The sequence below is a fragment of the Ornithorhynchus anatinus genome, chromosome 15 (assembly GCF_004115215.2).
Source record: "Ornithorhynchus anatinus isolate Pmale09 chromosome 15, mOrnAna1.pri.v4, whole genome shotgun sequence".
Lineage (NCBI taxonomy): Eukaryota > Metazoa > Chordata > Mammalia > Monotremata > Ornithorhynchidae > Ornithorhynchus > Ornithorhynchus anatinus.
The window spans coordinates 17,815,531-17,840,548 of NC_041742.1; the positions used below are offsets into that span (position 1 = coordinate 17,815,531).

At 47.0% G+C, this 25,018-nt stretch overlaps 1 protein-coding gene across 1 annotated transcript in view; it reads right to left on the reverse strand.

Moving 5' to 3' along the window:
* Positions 1–25,018, reverse strand: part of PRKX (protein kinase X-linked) — a 46,951-nt gene that overhangs the window by 16,484 nt on the left and 5,449 nt on the right. Inside the window, exons 2-3 of the mRNA XM_029080100.2 lie at positions 3,178–3,346; positions 130–393 (exon numbers count right to left, since the gene is read on the reverse strand). Coding sequence (XP_028935933.1) covers positions 130–393; positions 3,178–3,346 — 433 coding nt within the window. The remainder of the gene's footprint in view (positions 1–129; positions 394–3,177; positions 3,347–25,018) is intronic.

Genomic DNA, 25,018 nt, shown 5'->3' on the forward strand with positions numbered 1-25,018 from the left:
CACGGGTTTACAAAAAAAACAAAAAACAAGGTTCATAAAGAAATCCGACAGTGACAGACTCTCCTTCTGTGGGTTTAAATTTATGACACTTGTTCCCAATGCCATGAAAACTAGGAGCGTTCGCCTTACTTGTCTACCAGTTTCTTCGCAAATCCAAAATCCGTAAGCTTGATATGGCCTTCTTTATCTAACAGTATGTTTTCAGGTTTAAGGTCCCTGTAAACTATCTCTTTGGAGTGGATATACTCTATCGCACAGATGATTTCTGTGGAGTAAAACAGTCCCGTGCTGTTGTTGAAACGTCCCATGTTACGTAAGTAACTGAAAAGCTCTCCTCCAGGCACGTACTCCATTAACATGTACAAAAACCGTTCATCGTGATATGTCCAATATCTGCAACACAAAATGAGGCATCTCATTAGTAAGCCAGAAACAACTGAAACATTTTAACAATCACGGTGTTCTCCTCAAGAGTCACCGGGAACTCGTGTTGTGTACGGTGCCATTTAGCTAATGATAAATGGTGGATGGTGAGAAGCACTGTGGCCTTCTCGTAGGAACAGAGGCCTGGGAGTCAGAAGACCTGGTTTCTAATCCAGGCTCCGCTGCTCGTCTCCTGTGTCACCTTGGGCAAGTCGCTTCACATCTCTGAGTCTCGGTTCCCTCACCTGTAAAATGGGGATTCGATATCTTTTCCTCCTATTTTCACTGTGAGCCCTGTGTATCTACCCTGGAACTTACTTCAGGGCTTGGCACACAGTAAGCACGTAGTATTTAATACCACAGTTCTTACTGTTACTAATAACATCGAGAGAACCTGTGCTCATCCGATCACCAACTGCTTCTAGGAAGAATTATAACCCTCACACCTGGACCACAGGGCAGCAGTTCTGAATTATTCTGCTCATACAAGCAGGGATGGACATAAGAACCACCTTGGACACACAAGGAAGGAACATAGTTATTAATAATTAACAGTAAGCTCATTGTGGGCAGTGGTAATGTCACTGTTCATTGTTGTACTGTATTTTCCCAAGCCCTCAGTAAAGTGCTCTGCACACAGTTAACGCTCAATAAATGACTGAATGAATGAATACTTGTTAAGCGCCTACTATGTGCCAGGCACTGTACTGAGCACTGGAGAGGAGACAAGCTGATCAGGTTGGACACAGTCCCTATTCCACTTGGGGCTCACGGTCTCAATCCCCATTTTACAGTTGAGGGAACTGAGGCACAGAGAAGTGAAGTGACTTGCCCGAGGCCACACAGCAGACAAGTTGCAGAGCCAGGATCTGAACCCATGACAGGGCTCTATCCACTGGGCCATGCTGGGAAGTGTAGGAAAAAGGAGGAAATTGGGGCCAGGGAAAGTGATAAGATAAGAGAACCATGAGAGATGGTAGTCATTTGGATTCGCAAGAACTTCAACACTTTACTCTGAGAAAGAGAAGGAAACAAGGTGAAAGAGGAAGGGAAAGCAACTATGCCTAGGGGCCTGAGATAAAAGTGGGACAAAGGAGAGATGTCAAAATTAAGCCTGAGGAAGGAAAGAATTGAAAAAGGTCAATAAAAAAGGATCTTATTCCAGACAAAGAATACGGGGAGCAGGGGCTGGGACAGACAACAGGAAACAGACAGAACTAATTGCAAAGTAAAATGAATGACCGATAAATGATGAATAAGTAGTGATGAAACAGAGGGGACCAAAAAAAGGGTAGATTATTTCTATTTTTAAAAAGTGTTTACAAAGCATCCATGTCCATAAGAGGCTAGAGGCTTGACCAATCAATGAATCCATTCATTCTATCATATTTATTGAGCACTCTCCTTGTGGCAGGCACTGTACTAGACACTTGGGAGAATTCCAGTTAACAGACACAAGCCCCGCCTTCAGAGCTCACAATCTAGTTGTCTATAGAACTTGATAATTCAGTGGACAAAAGTGAATCAAACAAGTGAATTAAGGAGGCTGCAGGTCAGCTTGTTCTTCAAATGTATTTGACATTGTTGAAAAACAAGTCTACAGTATGAAAAATAATAGTGTTCGGACTATTGAGCGCTTACTCTGTGCCAAGCGCTGTCCTGAGATGCCAGGGTAGATCCCAGCTAATCAGGTCGGACACAGTCCCTTCCCCTCGGGACTCACGCTCCAAATTCAGTAACGAGATACGTGGCCCAAAGTAAGAGCTAAAATAACTTCCCTTTTTAAACTAGACTCGAATCTTCATTGTCTTTATTTCCTCATTTTACAACTCGAGCTAACTGACTACCACGGTTCAAAGTACTCTAGCTCTCTGCCAACTTCAGTTTTTACCTGATGCTGAATGGTCCGACTAAACAGCGCCGAAGCAGTGCGGCCCCGTGAACAGAGCATGGACCAGCGAGTCAGAAGACCTGGGATCTAATCCCTGCTTTGCCATGGGTCTGCTCTGTGACCTTGGGCAAATGGCTTAACTTCTGTGTGCCTCTGTCCCCTCATCACAGAATGGGAATTCAGTGATGAATCCTCCCTCCTACTTGTGATATTTGTTAAGCGCTTACTATGTGCCAGGCCCTGTACTAAGCACTGGGGCAGACACAAGCTAATCGGGTTGGACACGGTCCCTGTCCCATATAAGGCTCACAGTCTTCACCCCTATTTTACAGATGAGTTTGTATATACTTTTATTACCCTATTTATTTTGTTAATGAGGTATACATCCCCTTGATTCTATTTATCGTGCTTAAGTTGTCTTCTCCCCGGATTAGCCTGTACGCCCGTCAATGGGCAGGGACTGTCTCTATCTGTTGCCGAATTGTACATTCCTAGCGATTCGTACAGTGCTCTGCAAAGAGTAAGTGCTCAATAAATACTACTGAATGAATGAGTTAACTGAGGCCCAGAGAAGTGAAGTGACTTGCCCAAGGTCCCACAGCAGACGAGTAACAGAGCCTGGATTAGAACCCAGGTCCTCTGACTCCCAGCTCCTTGTTCTTTCCACTAGGCCCCCTGCTTCTCCTTTAGACTGGGAGTCCCATGTGCTCTGCATACAGTAAGCGCTTAATAAATAGGATTGAATGAATCGACTGCATCCAACCTGATGCACTTCTATCTACCCAAGTGATCAGTACAGTGCCAGGCACCTAGGAAGCGCTTAAATACGGAAACGAAACAAAACCAAAAAAAGGAAGACTTACAATCGGATCAGAAATGGATGGTTGACCTCTTTGAGGACTGACTTTTCATTGTGCACGTGCTGTTCCTGTTTTAGACGAATGACATCGGGAATGCTCATGACTTTGAGTGCGAAGTAATGCTTGGCTGTTCGCTCTTTGACCAGGTGAACCCGCCCAAAAGTACCAGTGCCTGGGAAGAAAAGGGGGGAAAAATTAGGTTTCTCCAACAAACAAACTTTGGAGACTGAGGTCCCGGTTCGATTCTCAAACTGAATGGAGTGTGTCATTAAAATCCCACCTTCTGTTTCCCCTCCGATCAGTCAGTGGTATTTATTGAGCGCTTATTGTGTGCAGAGTACTGTACTAGGCACTGGGGAGAATCCAAAACAAGAGAGATTGGTAGACATGCTCTCTGCCCACAACAGCTAACGGTCTGGAGGGCGAGACGGACATAAATAGAAATAATTTATAATAATTTAAAAATACATACATAAGTGCTGTGGGGTGAATAACAGATGCCCAAAGGGCATAGATCCAAACAAGATACTTTGATTATTAACTGTTTTACAAGATCATTCCTGATTAGTACCTTTATTTCACATTCACCCAAACAGGGCATCCATTTGGAAAACTTAACACTCAAAAAAAAAAAGAGCCCGGGCCTGGGAGCCAGATGACTTGGATTCTAATCCCACCTTTATCACATGTCTGCTGTGTGATCTTGGGAAAGCCACTTAGCTTCTCTGTGCCTCAGCTACCTGGTCTGGAAAATGGGAATTAAAACTGTGAGCCCCGAGTGGAACACAGACTGTGTCTACCCCAATTATCTTTTATCTGCTGCAGTGCTTAGTACAGTGCCTGGCATGTAATAAGTGCTTAACAAATACCATTAAAAACAACAATAATGATAATAATAATACTAATAATAATGTAATAGATTGAAAAAGAAAGCCTTGGAGGGATTGGTGGAAGAAGAGAAAGCCTTATGGGTGTGGAAGGGGGAGTGCAATGGAGGATGAGAATGTGGCACACCTGCTAAAGGGATCTAGACGCTTTTAATCTCTAGTCCATATCTGCCCCTCCCGATGTGGAATGGAGACGTTTCAACTTTCCCGGCAAACTGCTTGGGCCTCAAGGGCTCAGATATCACAGGCCTATTGCCGAGGAGGGGGCTCAGGGGCTGGGAAAGGGAAATCTTCTCTGCAGAGCCATCCTGGCCCGTCAGCGAAGCAGCATGGCCTCCTGAAGGGAGCAGGGGCCTGGGCGTCAGAAGGACCTGGGTTCTAGTCCTGGCTCCATCCGCTCGTCTACTGCGAGACCTTGACCGAGTCACTTCACTTCTCTGGGCCTCTGTTCATCTCACCTGTCAAATGGGGATAGAGACTGGTGAGCCCTATTTGGGGCAGGGACTGTGTCCAACCAGATTAGCATTGTTAAGCGCTTAGTATGATGCCTGTACGTCATAAGCATTTAACAAATACCACGTTTCAAAAAAATCAGTTTGCAGTAGCAAAGACCACCCCCCACGATGACCTGAGTCTTATATCTGGAGTCAGATCCAGCTAGTGGCCCGGATCCTACTAGTGACAACAAAAATGCTCGTTAAGCACTTGCTGTGTGTCAAGCACTGTTCTAAGCATTGGGGTATCCAGGTCTCTGACTCCCAGGCCCGTGCCCTTACCACTAGACCAGGGGGTGAACCACTAAAGGGCTTGAAAACTAAATAGAAGGAAAACTTTTAATATTGAATACCACGACAGCTCGGATTAAAGTCCTGCAGCAAGAAGGGCAGTGGTGAGTAGAAGTACATTTTAGGGAAAGCCCACAGAAAGGAACCTAAACTACATCTTGTTTTCCCCCTCAAGGAATGCCAAATACAACCCCTCCAATTCTTCACACTTGTGTTGACCTGACTACTTATAGAGAAATTCCTGAGACAGTTAGACTCCTTGGCTCCCCTTAAGCCAGCCCCCACTCATTTCTGAAACGAAGCCAAAACTGAAAGAGAGCAGCACCTTATCGGACTGTAACCAACAATAGTGATAAAAATAGTAATACTTGTGGTATTTGTTAAATGCTGTGTGCCAAGCGCTGTACTAAGTGCAGGCATAGATAACAAGATAATCAGGTTGCAGGCAGTCCCTGTTCCCCTCGGGGCTTCATCTGGAGAGGAGGGAACGCTGGTATTGAATCCCCATCTTGTAGATGAGGAAACTGAGGCCCGGAGAAGTGAAGTGACTTGCCCAAGGTCACGCAGCAGGCAAGAGGCGGGGCCGGGGTTCGAACCCGGGTCCTCTGACCACCGGGCCCGGATCTTTCCGCTAGGCCAGGCTAAGCCCAAATCCAACTGCAAAAGTCACAGGTCTCCAAAGTATGAGGGGCCCGGCAGGGTTACCCGCCGCGGTATGCAAGCTGCCTCCCAACTGCAGCCTAAAACGGGCTTAGTGCTGTGCTCAGAACCCCCTCTCCACCCCCCGTATCAAGTCACAGCCACATGTTCCACAAGACTTCCAATTTCTAGGCACAGGAATTTCTCCCATAGTTTAAGCTTCCCCTCAACAAAAGCCCAAAGGGGGAAAAACCGTGATGAAAGAATCAGGAGGGAGGAGAAAGTGGAGAAGGAGGAGATGGAGGAGCCTCAAAGAGGAGCTTACGGTCTAGGGAGGGAGACAGACATTAGTCAAAGGTCACAAACAGCAAGTGGAAAACCCGGGATTAGAACCCAGGTCCTTCTGACTCCCAGGCCCATGCTCTAGCCACTAGACCTCGCTGCTTCACTCTCCACTGTGCTGCTTGTTTTCTTCTCTCTAAGGGTGTTCCGTTCGCATACCTGGAGAGTCATCCTCTCCATAAGCCAAACAACCCGCCGTGCTAAACAAACCATAATCAAGGAGGCTTCGACAACAAGACACTAATTAAATGCGTTCCCTTCCTCAACACTGTGATGAGTTCTTCCGTCTCACTGGTAGCATTTAACCCTAGGCCGTGCCGCAGGAGGTAAAGACTCCGGGCCTGGGAGTCAGAGGACCTGGGTTCTAATTCCGGCTCTGCCATTTGTCTCCCGTGTGACTGGGTGAAATTTCACTGGTCAGTTGTTTGCGTGCGATATATTTAATCTGAACTCTCTCAAGGGCTTATATCATAGGGATGTCATCCAGCTCTAAAACAATGCTTTGCTTTGTGAACCCGGCTCTGTCTCTTTGGGTAAATCTCATTCCTCTTTTTAAAATTAACCCCAAACCACAGAGTCAAGGGCTATAAGAAGAAGAGATTTCTCAGCCCCACCCGTCCTGACAGAGGATTCTATTGGGTATTTTGCTGTTTCAGACTGTAATACAGTCGGATCTACACTGAAAGAGAGAAGCAACTATCCAAACAACTCGAAAGGGTAGGGGAAATCCATGACTCTAGATCGGTTAGGCTACCAATTAATGCCACTTTTGAATGGTATTTTTAGGCGCTTACTATATGCAGGCCCTGTACTAAGTACGGGGTAGATGCAAGTTTATCATGTTAGACACAGTCCCTGTCCCATTATTACAGATGAGGTAACTGAGGTCCAGGAGTGAAGTGACTTGCCCAAGATCCCACAGCAGGCAACTGGAGGAGCCGGGAGGAGAATCCAGGGCCTAATGACTCCCAGGCCTGTGCTCTATACTCTAGGCCCCGCTGCTTCACTTGATTTGAGCTGACCTGAATCAAGTTAGACTTCCAGATATCCTGATTTTGACTGTTCAATCCCAATTTCGAGGGCCATTACAATGTCTGCGTAAGGTTTTAGGGGTCACATTTATGGCTCCCTAAACCAAAAAGCTGTCAAAAATGAGCAGGAGGAATGGAGGGGGAAGAGGTGTGGAAAACCAAATCCATATCTCCAACGCCCTCGATCCTAACTTGGGGGGGGGGGGGGGGGGAGAGAGAAAAATGGGAAGGAGAATGACAGGCTACGCATGGAAAGAAGCACACAGGGTCTCTCTCCTGATAGCGGGAGAGGAAGGAGGGGGTGCGGCGGAAAGGGCCGCCCACACACTACGGCCCTCAGGGTCCGGGGTTCATTGCTCAGCTGAGAAAGCCATGACCTGGCGGGACCACCACTTAAAAGCCGCCTCCGCTCAACTTCCTCATCCCGAGTCCAAAAGCCACAGTCACCGCTCCTTGGGGAGTTGCAAAGAAGTCACAAGCGCCAGCAGAAAGGAAATCCCCTTTCTTCCCTTCGACTCGTTCTCCTAAAGCATTCGGGGTAATGCCTACAGCACCACGCCCACCAGGGTCAGAATTTAGGTTAAGTTTCACTGAATCTCCTGAGCACCACTGGTGAACAGACTGTGAGCCCCATGCGCGACAGGGACTGTGTCTGACCTAATTAATGTGCACCTATCCCAGCTCTTAGAGAAGCAGCGTGGCTCAGTGGAAAGAGCATGGGCTTTGGAGTCACAGGTCATGAGTTCGAATCCCAGCTCTGCCACTTGTCAGCTGTGTGACTGTGGGCAAGTCACTTCACTTCTCTGGGCCTCAGTTACCTCATCTGTAAAATGGGGATTAAGACTGTGAGCCCCATCTGGGACAGCCCAATTCCCCCGTGTCTCCCCCAGCGCTTAGAACAGTGCTCTGCACATAGTAAGCGCTTAACAAATACCAACATTATTATTATTACTATAGCTCTTAGAACAGTATCTGACACAGAGTGACGCTTAACCAATACAATAAAAAAAAAAATTATCTATCTGGATCGGCTTCTGGCTCAACCATTTTCGGAGATGACGCCGTCAGTCACTGACAGTGACGGTTTCGCCCATAATCAGTTCCACCTCTCAAGGTTTGAAGCGGCCTGGCCTAGTGGAGAGAGTATGGCCCCGAGAGTCCAGAGCACCTGGGTTCTAATCCCAGCTCTATCCCTTGTGTGGGGCATGACCTCGGCTAAGTCACTTTACTTTTCCATGCTTCAGTTACCTCATCTGGAAAAATGAGGATTCCATCCTACTCCCTCCAACTTTGAGCCCCACGGGGGACAGGAACTCTGCCCAACCTGATGAAGTTGCATCTAACCCGGTGCTTAGATCAGTGCTTGGCACATAGTAAGAGTTTAACAAGTACCACAACAGCAATGTCAACAACAAGAGAGGGGGGAATAAAAGAGTGAGCTGGCATGATGTCAACCTTGCCTAAGTCCCACAATCCACCAAAACGCATTGCCCCCACCTGCTACATGCTACAGACAACCAGAAGCAAGTCAGGACATGCTTCAAAGCTGATTAATTTAGTGCCTTTTTAGCATCACTGAGAAGTAGATAAAAATCCCCACCTGTTAGGAAAAAAAGGAAACACTCCTTTTTCAAAATTTTATGGTATTTGTTAAGCACTTTTGATGTGCCCTTTGATAGCAGTGTGGCTCAGTGGAAAGAGCCCGGGCTTGGGAGTCAGAAGTCATTGGTTCGAATCCCAGCACTGCCACTTGTCAGCTGTGTGACTGTGGGCGTCACTTAACCTCTCTGTGCCTCAGTTACCTCATCTGTAAAATGGGGATTAAGACCGTGAGCCTCACGTGGGACAACCTGATTACCCTCTATCTACTCCAGTGCCTAGAACAGTGCTCTGCACATAGTAAGAATTTAAATACCAACATATTAAACACGGGGAGATACAAGGTTGGACACAGTCCATGTCCCACATGGGGCTCAGTCTTAGTCCCCATTTTACAGATGAGGTCACTGAGGCAAAGAGGAGTAAAGTGACTTGCCCAAGGTCAGAGCAGACACATGGCGGAGGTGGGATTAGAACCCAGGTCCTTCTGACACCCAGGCCCGTGCTCTATCCACGAGGCCACACTGATTCTCTTTCCCTTATGAAGATGTAAAACACAAGTGTCTAGATGCACTGTTCGGTTTCCAGTTGTTTTTCCTTGTTTAGAATAAAGGACAGATGCACAAACCTGGCCAAATGGAAGATCAGGGTTAAGAAACTACATAATGCAGGAGCTTTATAAAAATATAATAGCAGCAGGCAGGCGGCTTTCTGGATAATGGGAGCCAAACAGAGCAAACAAATGCACATCCATCGCCAGTAAAAAGATGCGCGGGGTGTGGTTTGCTTCTGGATCGAAACCAACCCCTTTATTATTTCTTTCTAAAATCGACTGCATGATGTCAGCCACCCTGGCTTATGGCAACAGTCTGATTTTAAGGACTTCCAAAGGGAGGAAGATAGTAACAATAATAATTAGGGTATTTGTTAAGCGCTTACTACGTGCCAAGCACTGTTCTAAGCACTGGGGTAGATTCAGGGTAATCAGGTTGTCCCATGTGGGGCTTACATTTTTAATCCCCATTTTACAGATGAGGTAAATGAGGCACAGAGAAGTTAAGTGACTTGCCCAAGGTCACACAGCAAACAAGTGGCAAAGCCAGGATTAGAACCCACGTCCTCTGATTCCCAAACCCAGGCTCCTTCCACTAAACCACTCTTTTTGCATCCTTGATCTTTTTCTGGCAGCTCAGAAAAAAACACTCCTTGGCTCGAATCCCCTGATTCCCAGCTATCTGATATCCCCGCACCCCTCCCAGCTCAGAAAACACCAAGACCCTCTCCCTCTGGGCTCGAGAGGAAAACCACCAACCCACCACGTGAAGTTCCAGCGTCTGATCTCTGCAGCAGGAATGAGGTGGCAGCAGGGAGGAGGGATCGGTGGGGGTCTGGGTGAATCCAGCACAGGCCCAGATTAAGCAGGACCCGGGTTCTGATCCTGCCTCGACCGGCTGCCGACTGTGTGATCTTGGGCAAATCTCTTGGCTTCTCTGGGCCTCAGTTTCCTCTTCAATAATATGGGGATTAAGACTGTGTGCCCCTGCTCTGCACGTGGTAGACACTCGATAGATATCATCGTTACTTTTTATGATGTTTTTTAAGTGCTTCCTATGTGCCAGGGACTGTATTGAGCGCTGGGGTGGATATGAGCAAATCAGGTTGGACACCGGCCCCCTCCCACGTGAGGCTCCCAGTCTTAATCCCCATTTTACAGATGAGGGAGCAGAGGCCCAGAGAAATGACTTGCCCTAGATCACACAGCAGATAAGTGGCAGAACCAGAACTCGAACCCAGGTCCTTCTGACCCGCAGGAGTCATATTGTCCTCTCCCAACCATTTAGTACAGTGCTCTGCAAACAGTAAACCCTCTTTAAATACCACTGACTGACTGACTGGTGACTGATTGATTCTACCTCTCCTGGCTCCCAGAACCCTCGTGGACACCTGCTAGGATTCCTTCCTTCTTACGACAGAATTCCAGAGTCTTCTCCAGAAAGATTGGGTGGAGAAAAGCAGGTGGCCCCCGAGGCCAGCCAGACGGTGGAGAAACCACCCGGGGACGCCGTGGGTGGGGGAGGCGGGGAGAGACGCCCCTTCTGGAACCCAAAATGGCACCGCCTCACCCGCCGCTGCTCTTGGGTGGGGAAGAGCCCAAGGTGGGTCGGCCCTCTTCTCTCCCGGCTTGCCCATCCTCGCCCTGCAGCAGAGCACACTGCCGCGTGCCAGCGGCTTGCTTGAAGAAGCGGAGGCGTGCCCAATCCACAGGGTGACCCCACTGCCCACCAGGACAGTCCCGGGCCTGGAGGTGCCCGCTGCCGCCTGGCACGGAAGTAAACGGGGGGCTTGTGGGGAAGACGGGGCGAGGCATGTGATCGGAGGACCGGCCTGGAAGCACCTGAGCTCAGAACCCACGACCACCCAGGGGTGGGGGATTTAGAATTATCGACCCTTTTCCAAGCATCGTTATAATCGAATCTCCTAATAATAATGATTGTGGCATTTGTTAAGCCCTTACTATGTGCCAGACACTGTATTAAACACTAGGGTAGACAAAAGGTAATCAAGTTGGATACAGAACCTGTTCCACATGGGCTCACAATCTTTAGCCTCATTTTGCAGACGAGGTCACCGAGGCATAGAGAAGTGAGGGGACTGGTCCACGGTCCTTCAGCCAAGTGGCAGAGCTGGGATTAGAACCCAAGTCCTTCTTATTCCCGGGCCCGAGCTCTACCCACTAGGTCACGCTGCTTATATTTCAAGTGGCCTTCCCCTATGAAGCCCTCTTTTCCCTGGCTCGCTCTCCCTTTATGCGACATTTGTGCACTTGGATCTGTGACCTTCGGACAGTTGGCATTTGCCCTGCCCCCAGCCCCACAGCCCTTATGTACACACCTTTAAATTATATATTATACATTGTTTATTTATTCATATAAATGTCCATCTCCCCCCTAGACGCTAAGCTTGTTACAGGCAGGGAACATGTCCTAATTCTGTTGGACTGTACCCTCCCAAGCGCTTAATAAAGTGCCCTGCATAGAGTCAACGCTCAATCAATAACATTGATTGATTTTTCCTCTCTCAGGGAGAACTGTTCTGTTTCTCTGGCACAGCTCTGAATTATAATCATACAGGACTCAATAGGTAGGCGGCTTTTCTTTTCCTGAGGGAATCTCGCTTCAATAAGCCTGTCTGGTAGGAACAGCCGAGTGCTTTCCCCAGTTTACTCATTCATTCAGTCGTATTTATTGAGCACTTAACTGTGTGCAGAGCACTGTACTAAGCGCTTGGAAAGTACAATTCCACAACAAATAGAGACAATCCCGACCCGACAACGGGCTTACAGTCTAATAGGGGGGAAAAAAGAAGGGCACCAAGAGGTGAAAAGATTTGACTGATGTGGCTCAGTGGCCCTGGGCCACAACTGGGAGATGAACCCAGGTCTAACTCCCAGGTGTTTGCTTGACCCAGTGGACTCTGCCCATCCCAGATGATAATAATAAGAGTAGTAATACCTCCTCGCGGGCAGGGAACGTGTCTACCAAGTCGGTTACATTGCACTCCCCCAAGCACTTGGTACAGTGATCTAAACACAGTAAGCGTTCGATAAACAGCATTCACTAATAGCAGTATTTATTAGGCTCTAATGTACTTAACACTGTGCTAAGCAAGGTAGATAACTAGATCAGACATAGTCCCTACCCCACCCGGAGCTCCAGTCAAGGAGAAGGGGAGCAGAGCAGGGATCTTATACCCATTTAACAGATAAGCAACCTGAGTCATGGAGAAGCTGCATGGCTTGCTCAAGGTTACACGGTAGGCAAGTCTCCCAAGCGCTTGGTAGAGTGCTCTGCACACGATAAGAGCTCAATAACCAACCAACTCCGTTAAGCTATGCACTAAGTACAGTAAGTGCTCAGTTTTTAACAGCATCGATAAATACGACTGACTGATAAACTGAGGCACGGCTGAGTTCTCTGAGCCGAGGGCGAAGTCACCAGTGAGCCCAATGCTCGGGGATTCGGTCTCATCTCTTGGAAACAGCCCGGGCTTTCCAAATTGTGATCCGGGACCACAATGTCCAGAGATTTCCTTATCTCCACACAAGTACCTAATTGTCTCGGGGACCAAAGAATAAAGGGGTGACAGGACTTCTGCCAATAAACACTTCATTATGAGCGACAAGTCAACAACATCGCCCCCATTACTGCCAGAATCCCAACCCTTGCAAGAATATATGCAAGATCAAACTTAGAGCCGCCCTGTAAGCGCCATGGAATGGAAAAATACCCCGAGTGCCACAAGACATGTGAGCAGAAAACTAATTAACTGGGAGAAACTGGCTAAACATTTATCTCTGGTATGACAGTTAGGAAAACTTCCATGGAAGAATGTGGAGGGTTTTAGTGTCTTTTAAAGAAATTTATCAAATTCAGAAATATTGGTTAAATTTGGGTCCTTAGTTCTAGTCTCACCCTTTTAGAAAAGAACCTATATTTTGTGTCATCATCATCATCAACAATGGCATTTATTGTACACTCACTGTGTGCACAGCACTATACTAAGCGGTAAGGAGAGTTCAACACAACAGAGTTGGTGGACACGTTCCCTGCCGACACCAAACTTACAATCTAGTGTGAAGAAGACAGGCATTAATATAAATAATTTATTTTTCCAAAGCATACCTTTTCTCCAGAGTGCTCACTCAGTACAATGCTCTGTACACAGTGAGAGCTCAATAAAGGCGACTGATTGCTAAAAGGGCTGGGTCAGGAGTGTCATGCTGTTTTGCATGTGTTTATCAATTCTTACTCCGAGCTCACCCACAGAAACCACCTCCTTCTATCTTCAAAATAGGCAGTTCCACATTCTTAACTTTCATAACAAAGTTCCCAGAGTGCTACATACCCCACCGTATTACTCCTTGGGTAATAAGGAACCCTGTTAAGCTAAATCCGAATTGATGCTACAAATCAAATAACCATAGCAAAAACTCAAACGTACCTTCGCTTTTCAGACGTAACAAGGCAAAGAAACAGCACGGCCTAATGGAAAGGGCACAGATTTACAGAATGGAGAATTTAGGCTCTAATCCAGACTCCACCACTTGCCTGCGGTGTATCTTAACTGTGTGTCAGTTTCCTCATCTGTAAAATGGGGATTTAGTGTCTGTTCCCCCCTTCGCTTTAGACAGGAACTTTGATATAATAATAATGGTATTTGTTAAGCACTGTTCTAAGCGCTGGGGTAATCAGGTAATCAGATTGTCCCACATGGGGCTCAAAATCCCCATTATCCCAATGAGGTAACTGAGACACAGAGAAGTTAAATGACGTGCCCAAAAGTCACACAGGAGACAAGTGGCAGAGCCGGGATGAGAACCCACAACCTCTGACTCCCAGGCCTGTGCTCTTTCCACTAAGCCCTGCTGCTTTTCTATCTACCGCAACCGACAGTACAGTGCTTGGCACATAGCCAGTGCAAAAGAAGGTGGAAGAGAAGGAGAAGGAAAAGGAGCAGAAGGACAACAATAATAATAATAGTGCGAATCGAAGTACCAAAATGGGGGATGGGGTTAAAACCTGCAACATCAGCAGAGAGCATCGACATGGGCAAGTTGTGATCACTGCCTACTGATAAGATATAGGCGGTGTACTGAACTGAAAGACACAGTAACTGAGCATAAAGGAGAAACTGGAAAGGTTCTCTAAGAAAAAGTGGGACTGCCCAAAATGATCTTCCCTCTAACCTGTAAAACTCAAAACTACTGAAGAGCCAATAATTTCTCTATGTGCAAAACTGATTGAGTTTCATCTTTCCATAAAGTTGCCCATTTCTCTTTAATCCTGAAGGCTAGGAGCGGCATAACTCGGTCGATTTAAAGTCACTGGCGACGTTCGTATCATTTGCCTAATTCAGAGAAAACCGCATTATTGAAAAAGCTAGGGCCTCACTGGTGTTCTGAAAACCACTTCCTCCCAAAACAAAACATTATTTCTCCTGATAGCAACACTAACTCAGAACCTGGCACCAAAGTAGACGATGCACCTAAAAATGGGCTCTCCCTGAGAAAAGCCATTTTACCTAGCAGGGATTTAGGACTCTCAGTGGAAAAGTTTCTCCAGCTCTCCTGAGTCACAAGAAGCCTCTCTGAAGTAGTCATTGAACTGCTGCAGCCAGACAGGAAGTGATACTTGTAGCGGAGTAAACGCCTTTTAGTGCCACGAGTTGGATTCTGTCATTTGGGTAAAAACAAGAAATGAAGCCTGTTTCTGACTTTCCACTCAAGATTTCCCAAAGACGGAAGAGGAAGAGTGGCTGAGGGCTCTTCTGATCTTTATCATCCCTCTATGCTGTCAGCCCCATGTGGGCAGGGGACGTTTCTACCCTACCAACTGTGCTGTACGGTACTCTCCTAAGCACTATACTCTCCAGTAAGTGCTCAGTAAGCGCTAGTGATCGACTGATCCCTCCGTATCCAAACTACAGTTCAGAAGAATGACCTGGTCTAGACCAATTCTGAATCAAAGTTTGATTTTCCTCCCTTCACCTGCTATACCATTAGAGTTGGGGCAGGAGGAAGAAGTCACATCGCCTTTCCATAAATCAATCATATTTACTGAGTCCTTACTGTGTGAAGTAAGCACTTGGGAGAGTACACTATAGAGGGGTAGACAGACATTGATATAAATAAATCAATTACAGATAAGTAATATGTGCTAGGGTGCTGGAAGAGGGGGATGAATAAAGGGAACAAGTCAAGGTGACTCAGAAGGGCAGAAGGGAGGGGAAGAAAAGGAAAGGACAGCTAAGTCAGGGAAGGCCTCTTGGACGAGGTGTGCCTTCAATAAAAGTATAATCTAACAGGGTTGGTAGATCCGGTTCCCACCTACAAGATGCTTACAGGACAAGTTATATTTGCAGCGAATATAACATAATAATAATAATAGTTGTGATATTTATTAAGCATTCACCACTGTACTAAGCTGGGGTGGATAAAATGCAATCAGATTAGACACAGTCCCTGTCCCAAATAGGGTTCTCTGTCAATGAGTAAGAGAGAACAAGTATTGAATCCCCATTTTATAAAGAAAGATCAACAGAGAAGCCACTTGGCCAAGGTCATGCAATGAGGCCCACACTTTATATTCAGCCCACTCCCACAGCACTTAGGTACATAACCTTATATTCTGCCACTACCCCATCTGTAATTTTTTTCCTGCGTGCTTCCCATCTAGACTGTAAGCTCTCTGTGGTCACGGATAATGTCTACCAACTACTGTAATCTCCCAAGCACTTTTGTATGGTGATCTGCACACGCTGAGTGCTCAATACATACCTTTGATTGATTGGGTCGTTTCCTCAATTGGAAAACGTGCTGAATAATTTTACCTCACGGGGATGCTGAGAAGCCAAAATGGACTGATGCACGTGAAAGCACTTTGGGAAATACGTGATGCATCTGCCAAGTTGTGGTACTCCCATTAATCCAACACAAAGAAACGTTTTTAGGCAGTGTCAATCCCCCTCAACCCACCTCCCTTCACCAGGGGACATTTGTACATCTCCTGGTCTGTTTTCGGAGAGTGGAGGTTACACCACCTCAGATGCCATGGCGCGGGGCTCCAGGTTAGGATGGCTGGGTTCTAGTCCCAGCTTTGCCTCGGCCTTCTGCGTGACCTTGGGCAAGTCACTCAACCTCTCTGGACCTCAGGCTCCTCATCTGCAAAACGGGGAGAATCAGGAATCAATCACATTTTATCTAGCACTTGCTATTTGCAGAGCACTGTATTCGAGCCCTGTACGAATACTTTAAGGATACAACGTGATGATTAGTGTGAAACTGTTTTGGAAATATAAAAGTGCTCTATTAAAAAAAAGCCAGTTATGCCCAAGAAGGGCTAAATCTTGCCCTTTAACTGGCATTGCTAACTGTTGGGCTGAACATGCATAATTTCTCCTAGACTAAAACTGATCACTTCTTGCCCATAGGTGGCCAAGAAGCGAACCAAAAAAAGCTAAATTGGATCATTTTTTAAACTATCTGACAGATTGCTAACTGCTGCTCCCATCTTTTGGTAGACTCTATTGAAAGGGGAGAAAAAAGAGCATCTTTCAGTGACTTTTTTCCTTATTTCTGATTCAGGAAGACACATTTTATTCACCTTACACAGTTCCTGTAAGCACTAATAAGCAGATTTCAACCATACCATGGAACTGTCATTGAAAATCATTCCCTATATCATGGAAGAGATGGGAAAAAAAATGTACTCAAAAATGGCTCACTGACCCATTGTCCTCATTTCGCACCAAACAGCCTTCCTATCAGAGTTCAGATAGTCTGAACCTACCTGCAGATCTTAAGCCTCAAGAAACTGTCACTGAACCTATGTGGATTTTTAAGGGTTTTTTGGGGTTTTTTTGGGGGGGGAAGGAAAGGAAGAGAGCCATGAGTCTGTCTTAAACGGCCTGAGATTAAATGAACCATGCAGGCTACAAGGAAATTTCTTCATTACAGGTGGCAGCTGTCATTTTTTCACCATTCATCGCCGCCGACTGATTGTAAGGAACAGCGTGCACAACTGGGGAAATACGGGGAAACAGGAAACTGGCAAATCTTATCTTCTTTGGCTGAGGATAAGGGGGGGGGGGGGGGGGGGGGGCGGGAAAAAGATGACTCAGAAAAAGTCTCAACAACTAATCAAACGCCAGGAGACCTAGTTGGCCTACAAACCGGATCGTTAAATCAGATAACTGGGCGACCCACCGCAGCCATAGTTAAAGGCATGAAAAGACAGAACCGCTGTGCTCAGTTTTTGCACTGACAAGAATCCATCATCTTTACTGAGCGCTCACTGTGTGCAGATCACTGCACGAAATGCTTCTGGGGGGGTGGGGTACAATATAACAGAGCTGATAGATCTGTTCCCCGCCCACAATGAGCTTACAGTCTAGAGACTTTCCTACACTTGCCAAGATATTTGGCAGCAGGAGAGGTTAAAGGACTTTGCCAAGGAGTGGAAGGCAAGGAAGGCTAGCCACTAGACCCCGGGCCTGGGAGTCAGAAGGACTTGGGTTAGAATCCAGGCTCCGCCACTTGTCTTCTGTGTGACCTCGGGCAAGTTACCTCATCTGTAAAATGGGGACCGAGCCTATGAACCCCGTGCGGGGCAAGGGCTATGTCTAACCTTATTAGCTTGTATCTACCCCAGCGCTTAGAACAGTGCTTGACGCAGAGTAGGCGCTTAACAAATACTATCATGGTTATTACGAATACTAATAATTACTGCAGCAACTGAAATGCACTTTATTGAACTTCACCTTAAACTCAAGCCTCCAGGATTCTCAACGTACCTTCTGGTACACACCATACTTAGCTTTCTTCTTCCCCTGCATCAGCTGAAACTCAGCCCCGACATTTCAGAAATTTCCCTATTTCAGAGGCGAAACAGTGACCGGTCACTCTCAGAAGTCGGGACCTGGGAAAGTGATATACTGATACTTAGGGGATTTGTTAAATCTTATTACGTACTGCACAGCGCTAGGGAAGATGCGGTCCAGTCGATCAAACGGCTCTTGTCCCGCATGGGGCTCACGGTCTAAGGAGGAGTTAGAAGAGGTGTTTTATGCCCATCTTTCCTACAGGAAAGCTCACTGTGGACAGGGAATGGGTCTAACAACTCCTGTTGTACTGTAGTCTCTCAAGCGCTTAGTTCAGTGCTCTGCACATAGTAAACGCTCAATAGGACTGACTGATGGACTTAATACCCAATCTGGAGATTGACATCTATACATTTTTTTCAATTGAACATTCAAATGACTGCCTTCTCTGTTGGTGAATGTGTTCATGTTCTGTCTTCCCCATAAGACAGAGAGCTCCTTGTAGTCAGGGTATATGCCACTTGCCCATTTTGTATTTCCCAAGCACTTAGTACAGAGCATCGTACCCAATGAGAGCTCATTAAACACTACTGTTCCTCTTTATTGGGGTAGTTGATCAGCAGTAACAAACGCGAGCCTTGAGCTAACCTCTGGGGCAGATGCAATACGGTGCAATCAGATCAGTCAATCAATGATATTTACTGAGCGCTTACTGTGTGCAGAGCACTGTTCTAAGTGCTTGGGAGAGTACAACAGAGTTGGTAGATGAAATCTCTGACCACAAGCAGCTTACAGTCTGCAGGGGGAGACAAGACACGAACATATTAAATAAGTTCCAGCTAGGGGACTATCGAGTAGATGTGCTTTGAGACTGGGGGCAGACTTAAAGTGCTTATGGAGTGCCCAGCCAAGTGCCGAGCTCCTGCAGGGGGGAGGGAAAATGAGGGCTTAGTCAAGGAAGGCCTTTTGGAGAGAAGTTTTTGAGAGGGTTTTAAAGGTGGTGGGGGACTGTCGGATAGAAAGGGAAGGGTGTTCCAGGCCAGAGGGAGGATGTGGGCAAGGGACCGGAGAGACAGACAAGATCGAAGTACAAAGAGCGGGTTGGTGTCGGAGAAGCGAAGTGTGCAGCTCGGGTTGTACTCGGAGATCAAGGAGGCCGCTTAGCGAGAGCCGACCGGGGGCTTTAAAGCCGACGGTGAGGAGTTTCTGTTTGATGCACAGGTGGATGAGCAACCACTGGAGGTTTCTGAGAAGTTGGGAGACTTTTTTTTTCAAAGAAAATTGAGCTGGGCAGCCAAGTGAATTAAGGGGTGGAGTGGAGAGAGGCAGGAGGCAGGGAGGTAAGCAGGAGGCTGTAACGGTCATCAAGGGTGGATATAAGTGCTTGGATTTACATGGTATCAGCGTGGATGGAGAAAGAGCGGATCCTAGAGATGCTGTCAAGTCAGAACTGATCGACTGACTGGGAGGATTGAATGAGAGAGCTGAATGGAGGACAAGGCCAAGGTTACGGACTTGAGAGACGGAGGATGGTGGTGTTGTCTACAGTAACACCAGAGAAGCAGCATGGCTCAGTGGAAAGAACACGGGCTTTGGAGTCAGAGGGCATGGGTTCGAAACCCAGCTCAGTCACTTGTCAGCTGTGTGACTTTGGGCAAGTCACTTAACTTCTCGGTGCCTCAGTTACCTCATCTGTAAAATTGGGATTAATACTGTGAGCCCCACGTGGGACAACCTGATTCCCCTGTGTCTATCCCAGCGCTTAGAACAGAGCTCGGCACATAGTAAGCGCTTAACAAATACTAACATTATTATTATTATTAACAGGAAGGTCAAGGGGAGGATGAGGTCTGGGTGGAAAGACACCACCGTTACCGGCACGCTTCACTCCTCTAATGCTAACCTTCTCACCGTCCCTTCATCTCGCCTATCTCGCCGCCATCTCACCCACGTCCTGCCTCCAGCCTGCAACCCCCTCCCTCCTCGTAGCCCACTCTCCCCCGCTTCAAAGCTTTATTGAATGCACATCACCTCCAGGAGGCCTTACCTGACTCAGCCCTCCTTTCCTCTTCTCCCATTCCCTTCTGTGATGCCCTGACTTGCTCCTTTTATTCATCCCCCTTCTCAGTCGCACAGCACTAATGTCCAGATCTGTCGTTGATTTCTATTCATGTCTGTGTCCCCCTCTAGACTGTAAGCTCGCCGTTGGCAGGGAATATGTCTGTTTATTGTTGTGCTGTACTCTCCCAAGCGCTTAGCACAGTGCTCTGCACACAGAAAGCACTCAAATACACCTGACTGATTCACTAGGTCTCAAAGGTGTTCAACACCTTTTCATACCCATGACCTCTGCCTCCACAGAACCTACGGTGGATTGAGTTGGAGGAGAGAGAAGGAAGGGGAGAGTCTGCGTCTGTAGGTCTACCCGAGTCAGAAACCTGGAGCCCTGCATGAGCAAGAGGAAGTCAATCCCAGGGTGTGTCAGGACCAAACTAAGCCCACTTGTTCTTGGCACCTCATAACTGTGGCATTTAAGTGCTCACTAAGTGCCAAGCACTTTACTAAGCACTTGGGGTAGTCGTCACAAGATAGATAATCAGGTCGGAGAGAATCCCCTAGTGGATAAAGCTCAGGCCTGGGAGTCAGAGGACCCGGATTCTAATCCCAGCTCTGCCACCTGCCTGCTGTGTGACCTCGGGCAAGTCACTTCACTCTTCTCTGCCTCAGTTTCCTCAACTGCAACATGGGTATTTGATACCTGTTCTCCCTCCTACCTAGACTGTGAGCCCCATGTGGGACAGGGACTGTATTCAGCCTGACTTGTATCTACTCTGACGCTTAGAACAGTGCTTGACAGATAGTAAGCGTGTAACAAATGCCATAAAAAAGGAAAACAAATCACTGTCCCACCCTAAGGGTGAGGGAGAACAAGTGTCTTAATCCCCGTTTACAGATGAGGAAACTGAGGCCCAGAAAAATTACGTGACTTGTTCAAGGCAAGTGGTAGAGCCAGGATTAGAAGGCAGGTCCTCCTGACTCCCAGGCTCGGGCTCCTTCCAGTAGAGCAATGGGGCTTTTCCTCCTCCTCCTCCTCCTCCTCTCTCCCCCAGGTCCCGGCTGAAGCAGTGCAAGGGACAGTTGGAAAAGCCCACCGTAGACTGTAAACTTGTTGTAGGCAGGAACTGTACCTAACTGTTGTACTGTCTTTTCCAAAACACTTAGGACATGATCTGCGCACAGTAAGCGCTCAACAAATACGACTGTGATAGATTACTGAAATGAAGGGCACGTAGTCAAACTGGAATCGCCAGCACCTTGCAAACTTTCTCCCAGAAGGATGTCTCTGGCTTCTTCCAGTGTGACCCAAGACCTCTAGACTGTCAGCTCCTTGCGGGCAGGGAACGCGTCTGCCCAACTCTGTTGGACTGGACTCTCCATATTGCTCAGTTCAGTGCTCGGCACACAGTAAGCGCTCAAATAAACACGACTGATTGCTCTGTAGGTCAGCAAAGGTCTAGGCCCCAGCTCTGATTCAGTGTCATAGCTGACTCCAGCCTGGATCAACACTGACAGGGGTGACGTGGGTGGGAGCCTGGGCCTATTTTAGAGCTCGCGTAGGTGTCTTTCCGGTCAGTCTTACCCCATCATGGTGCGTCACTAGGGTCACGTGTCCCGGGTCTCCAGAAGGAATGTCTAGCAGTGAGGCATGCTGCTTGCTACGACTAATAATAATGATTATTATGGCATTAAGCACTTAGTGGGGTAGTTATAAGATTATGAGATTGGCCACAGTTCCCGTGTGAGCCATCCGGGGCTCGTAATCTACTTTATTCCCATTTCCCTGATGAAGAAACTGAGTCCCAGTGAGGTTAAGGGACTTAACCACTTAGTATAGTGCTCAGTAAGTGCTCAATAAATACCTCTGATTGTACGAGTTCACACAGTAGGGTATTAGCGGAGCTGGGCCTCAAACCCAGGTCTCCTGACTCCAGTCCTACGATCAATCTATCAGTCAATGGTATTAAGTGCTTACTATGTGCAAAGGACTGTATTAAGCACTTGGGAAAATACTACAGAATTAGCAGACATTCCCCACCCATAATGACTTGACAATCTAGAGGGGGAGACAGACAGCCTGGCCTAGTGGAAAATGCACAGGCCTGGGAGTCAGAGGACTCGGGTTCTAATCCCAACTCAGCCACGTCGTGTCTACTGTGTGACCTTGTGCAAGTCATTTCACTTCTCTGTGCCTCAGTTCCCTGATCTGAAAAAGGGAGATTCCATCCCTGTTCTCCCTCCTACTTAGACTGTGAGCCCTATGTGGGACCCGATGATCTTGTATTGATCCCAGCGTTTAGGGTAGTTCTTGTCACACAATATACCTCATTATTGTTATTATTACACACCTCCCGCCCCACAGGGGACTTCAGATTCGAGTCATGTCTGACCTGGCACCTTGCACACAGTTGATTCAAGCTCCCCTAGAAGTACAGAAGGACAGGACGAGTTAAGCTGAGAGAACAGAAGCCCAAGAGAAGGAGATCCATCTGGAATCAAAGCCCACTTTCTTCATACCACTTCCAGATCCTCTGGACCAAGCCGTGTCTCACACAGACTTGAAAGGACAAAGCTATCCAGAGGCAGTCCATGGTCCCATGGGGAAGGGAAAAATAGAAGGAGAAAGCAAAAGATGAGGGTTTGGGAGAGCAGATTCCATTTAGGAGTGAACGGGTGCTTTGTGACTCTTCCACCAACCTCCGCCTCAAAGCGAGTTTGAAAAATTACTTGCAAGGGCTTCAGCAAAAGGTACAGGAACGTGAAAGGACAACTCACTAACCATTTAGTCCAATCTTTCCTTTCCTTTTTCTCTGTGATTCCCCATTTCCAAGTCTCGCCCCCAGTTTGTAGGGACGTGTGTGTGTTGTTATTGACCCTGCCTCTCTTTTCTATGGATTACTTGTTTTCCCTTTTCCCTCAGAACAGTAAACTCTACCCTCATTTCTTGTTTTCCTCTTCCCACCTCTCTCTTCTCCTCCTCTTCTGCAGGCTCACATACCCTTGGGTGGGAAGGAGAACAAGAGAAGAAAGGGAGGGGGTGAGGAAAAGAGATTACCAAATTTGGGGGCTTTTTTTTTGATTCCTTAGGCTCACTCTTGTTTAGCACTTTGTAGTGTTTCCCAGTCTGTATGGCCCAGCTTTAAACACTGGGTATCAAAGACCCCTATTAGTCTGCTAGTCACACGGATTGGCCAGTTTGCCAAAAAGCTTCCGTTCTCAGATTGGTAGACGTGAATAGACTAACCACTTTTTTTTTTTTTTAAGGTCACTGCAAGGCAATAACTCACATTTTTCTTCAACCTCTTATACCAAAGTTAGGAAACAAAATATAAATGCACGGAGTCATAGTCATGTCTTCTTTCATCTTAAGATCTCTAAAAATCAGCATTTCATTTAAAGGAGGGATGAGACAAGGGTTATTTGCACACATACGCTTTATTCACATTTTAATTCGGTGCCACAACTGCTGAAAATTCAATACTGCAAAGATCAGCTTCAGAAGTGCCAACCAATTATCCTCATTATTTTTAAATGCATGACAAGGTGCCAAGCAGTATATCAACTGGATAAAGTACTCAATTTTCAGAGTAACAGGTACATTTCCAGGGTAGGGAGACGGAAGATTTAAGTTGAGTCTGAATGGTATCTTGGTGATTTTTTTTTAAAATGGTATTTGATAAGCACTATGTGCCAGGCCCTGGGGTAGATACAGGCTAATTGGGTTGTCGCTATTAGACTATAAGGGGGATGGTTACAATGAACTGACCAAGATTTTATTTTCCCTTTCTCTGAATTTGGAATCCTAATCGATGGGTGCTATTTACTGAATGCTTACGGTGTGCAGGGCCCTGTACTGAACACTTGGAAGAGTACAATATAAGAGAGTTGGTAGACAAGCTCCCTACCCACAACTAATCCTCTGACAACGTTTCTCCAATTGCCACAAGCAGTGAGATTTTTGCACGTTCAGTTTTGACTCAGCAATGGCATGAGAAACGAAATTTTCGAATGCTTTCAGATGAAAGGTGGTTGAAAATTGAAGGCTCACGGCAACCTGGGGTTATTCAAGTTATTTTTGGTTCAGGGTAGACGTGATGTGCATCTCTGGCCCCAAACTGTTGGATAAGAATGTCGATCTTGTTTGGCTCCTTTTATTTCCCACCTACACACATATCCAAGAGGGCCAACACGTCTGGAGATTTTATATTTGCAAACACCCTTTCACTGTTTTATGTTTTTCCTTCACAACTACCCGAAAGGCTGGTCACGGTTTTTCTCAGGAAGAGCCTGGGCAACGGTGGAGGTAGTTGTGGGCCTCTATAGTGACTGATCTTCAGTGATCATCAGCACAGTGGTATCTGATAAGTGCCAAGTATCACTAAGCGCTGAGGTAGCTACAAGAGAGCAGGTCAGAAACAGTCCCTGTCCCCACATGAACTCCCAGTCTACGGAGGAGAACCAGTATTTAAACTCCCTTTGACCTTGGAGGAAACTGAGGCCCAGAGAAGTCAAGCGACTGGTCCAAAGTCAGGCAGCAGCAGGCAAGCGGTAAAGCCTAGTCGAGGGTCTTTGAATCCCAGGCCCATCTTCCTTCCACTAGACCACACCACTTCCCTAAATCCACCTCCCAGCCCAGGATGCTTCTCAGAAGACTGGCTAAATCCCCATTTAAAAAAGAGTTAACCTGGAGTAATTACTGGTGCTTTCCCACAGTGTAAGGGCCCCAGGCCCTACTGAGGCTCTTTAGGGGATTCCTTGGGATTACCTGGAAGCAGCCCCGTCACCCCCCCAGACAGACAGACAGAGACACACTCCCCGCTAGAGAATCTAGCTGTAAATTGTGCAGAGGGAAGAACTCTGCACAGAAAAGGGATCTTGGGTAGGACATATCGGCCAACGAGTTATAAACGCCCATGTCTGAGAGAGGCTGTAGCTGCAGAACTGTGTGTTTTCCCTGGACAGTCTATTTTCTACTGGAGGCAGCAGGGCCTGTCAATCAATGCTATTTATTGAGTGCTCACAATGTGCCGAGAACTATACTAAACACTTGAAAGAGTACAGTAGAGTTAACATAGTGGAAAAAACAGAGGACTTGGGATTCCATACACAGGGCTTCTAAACCCGG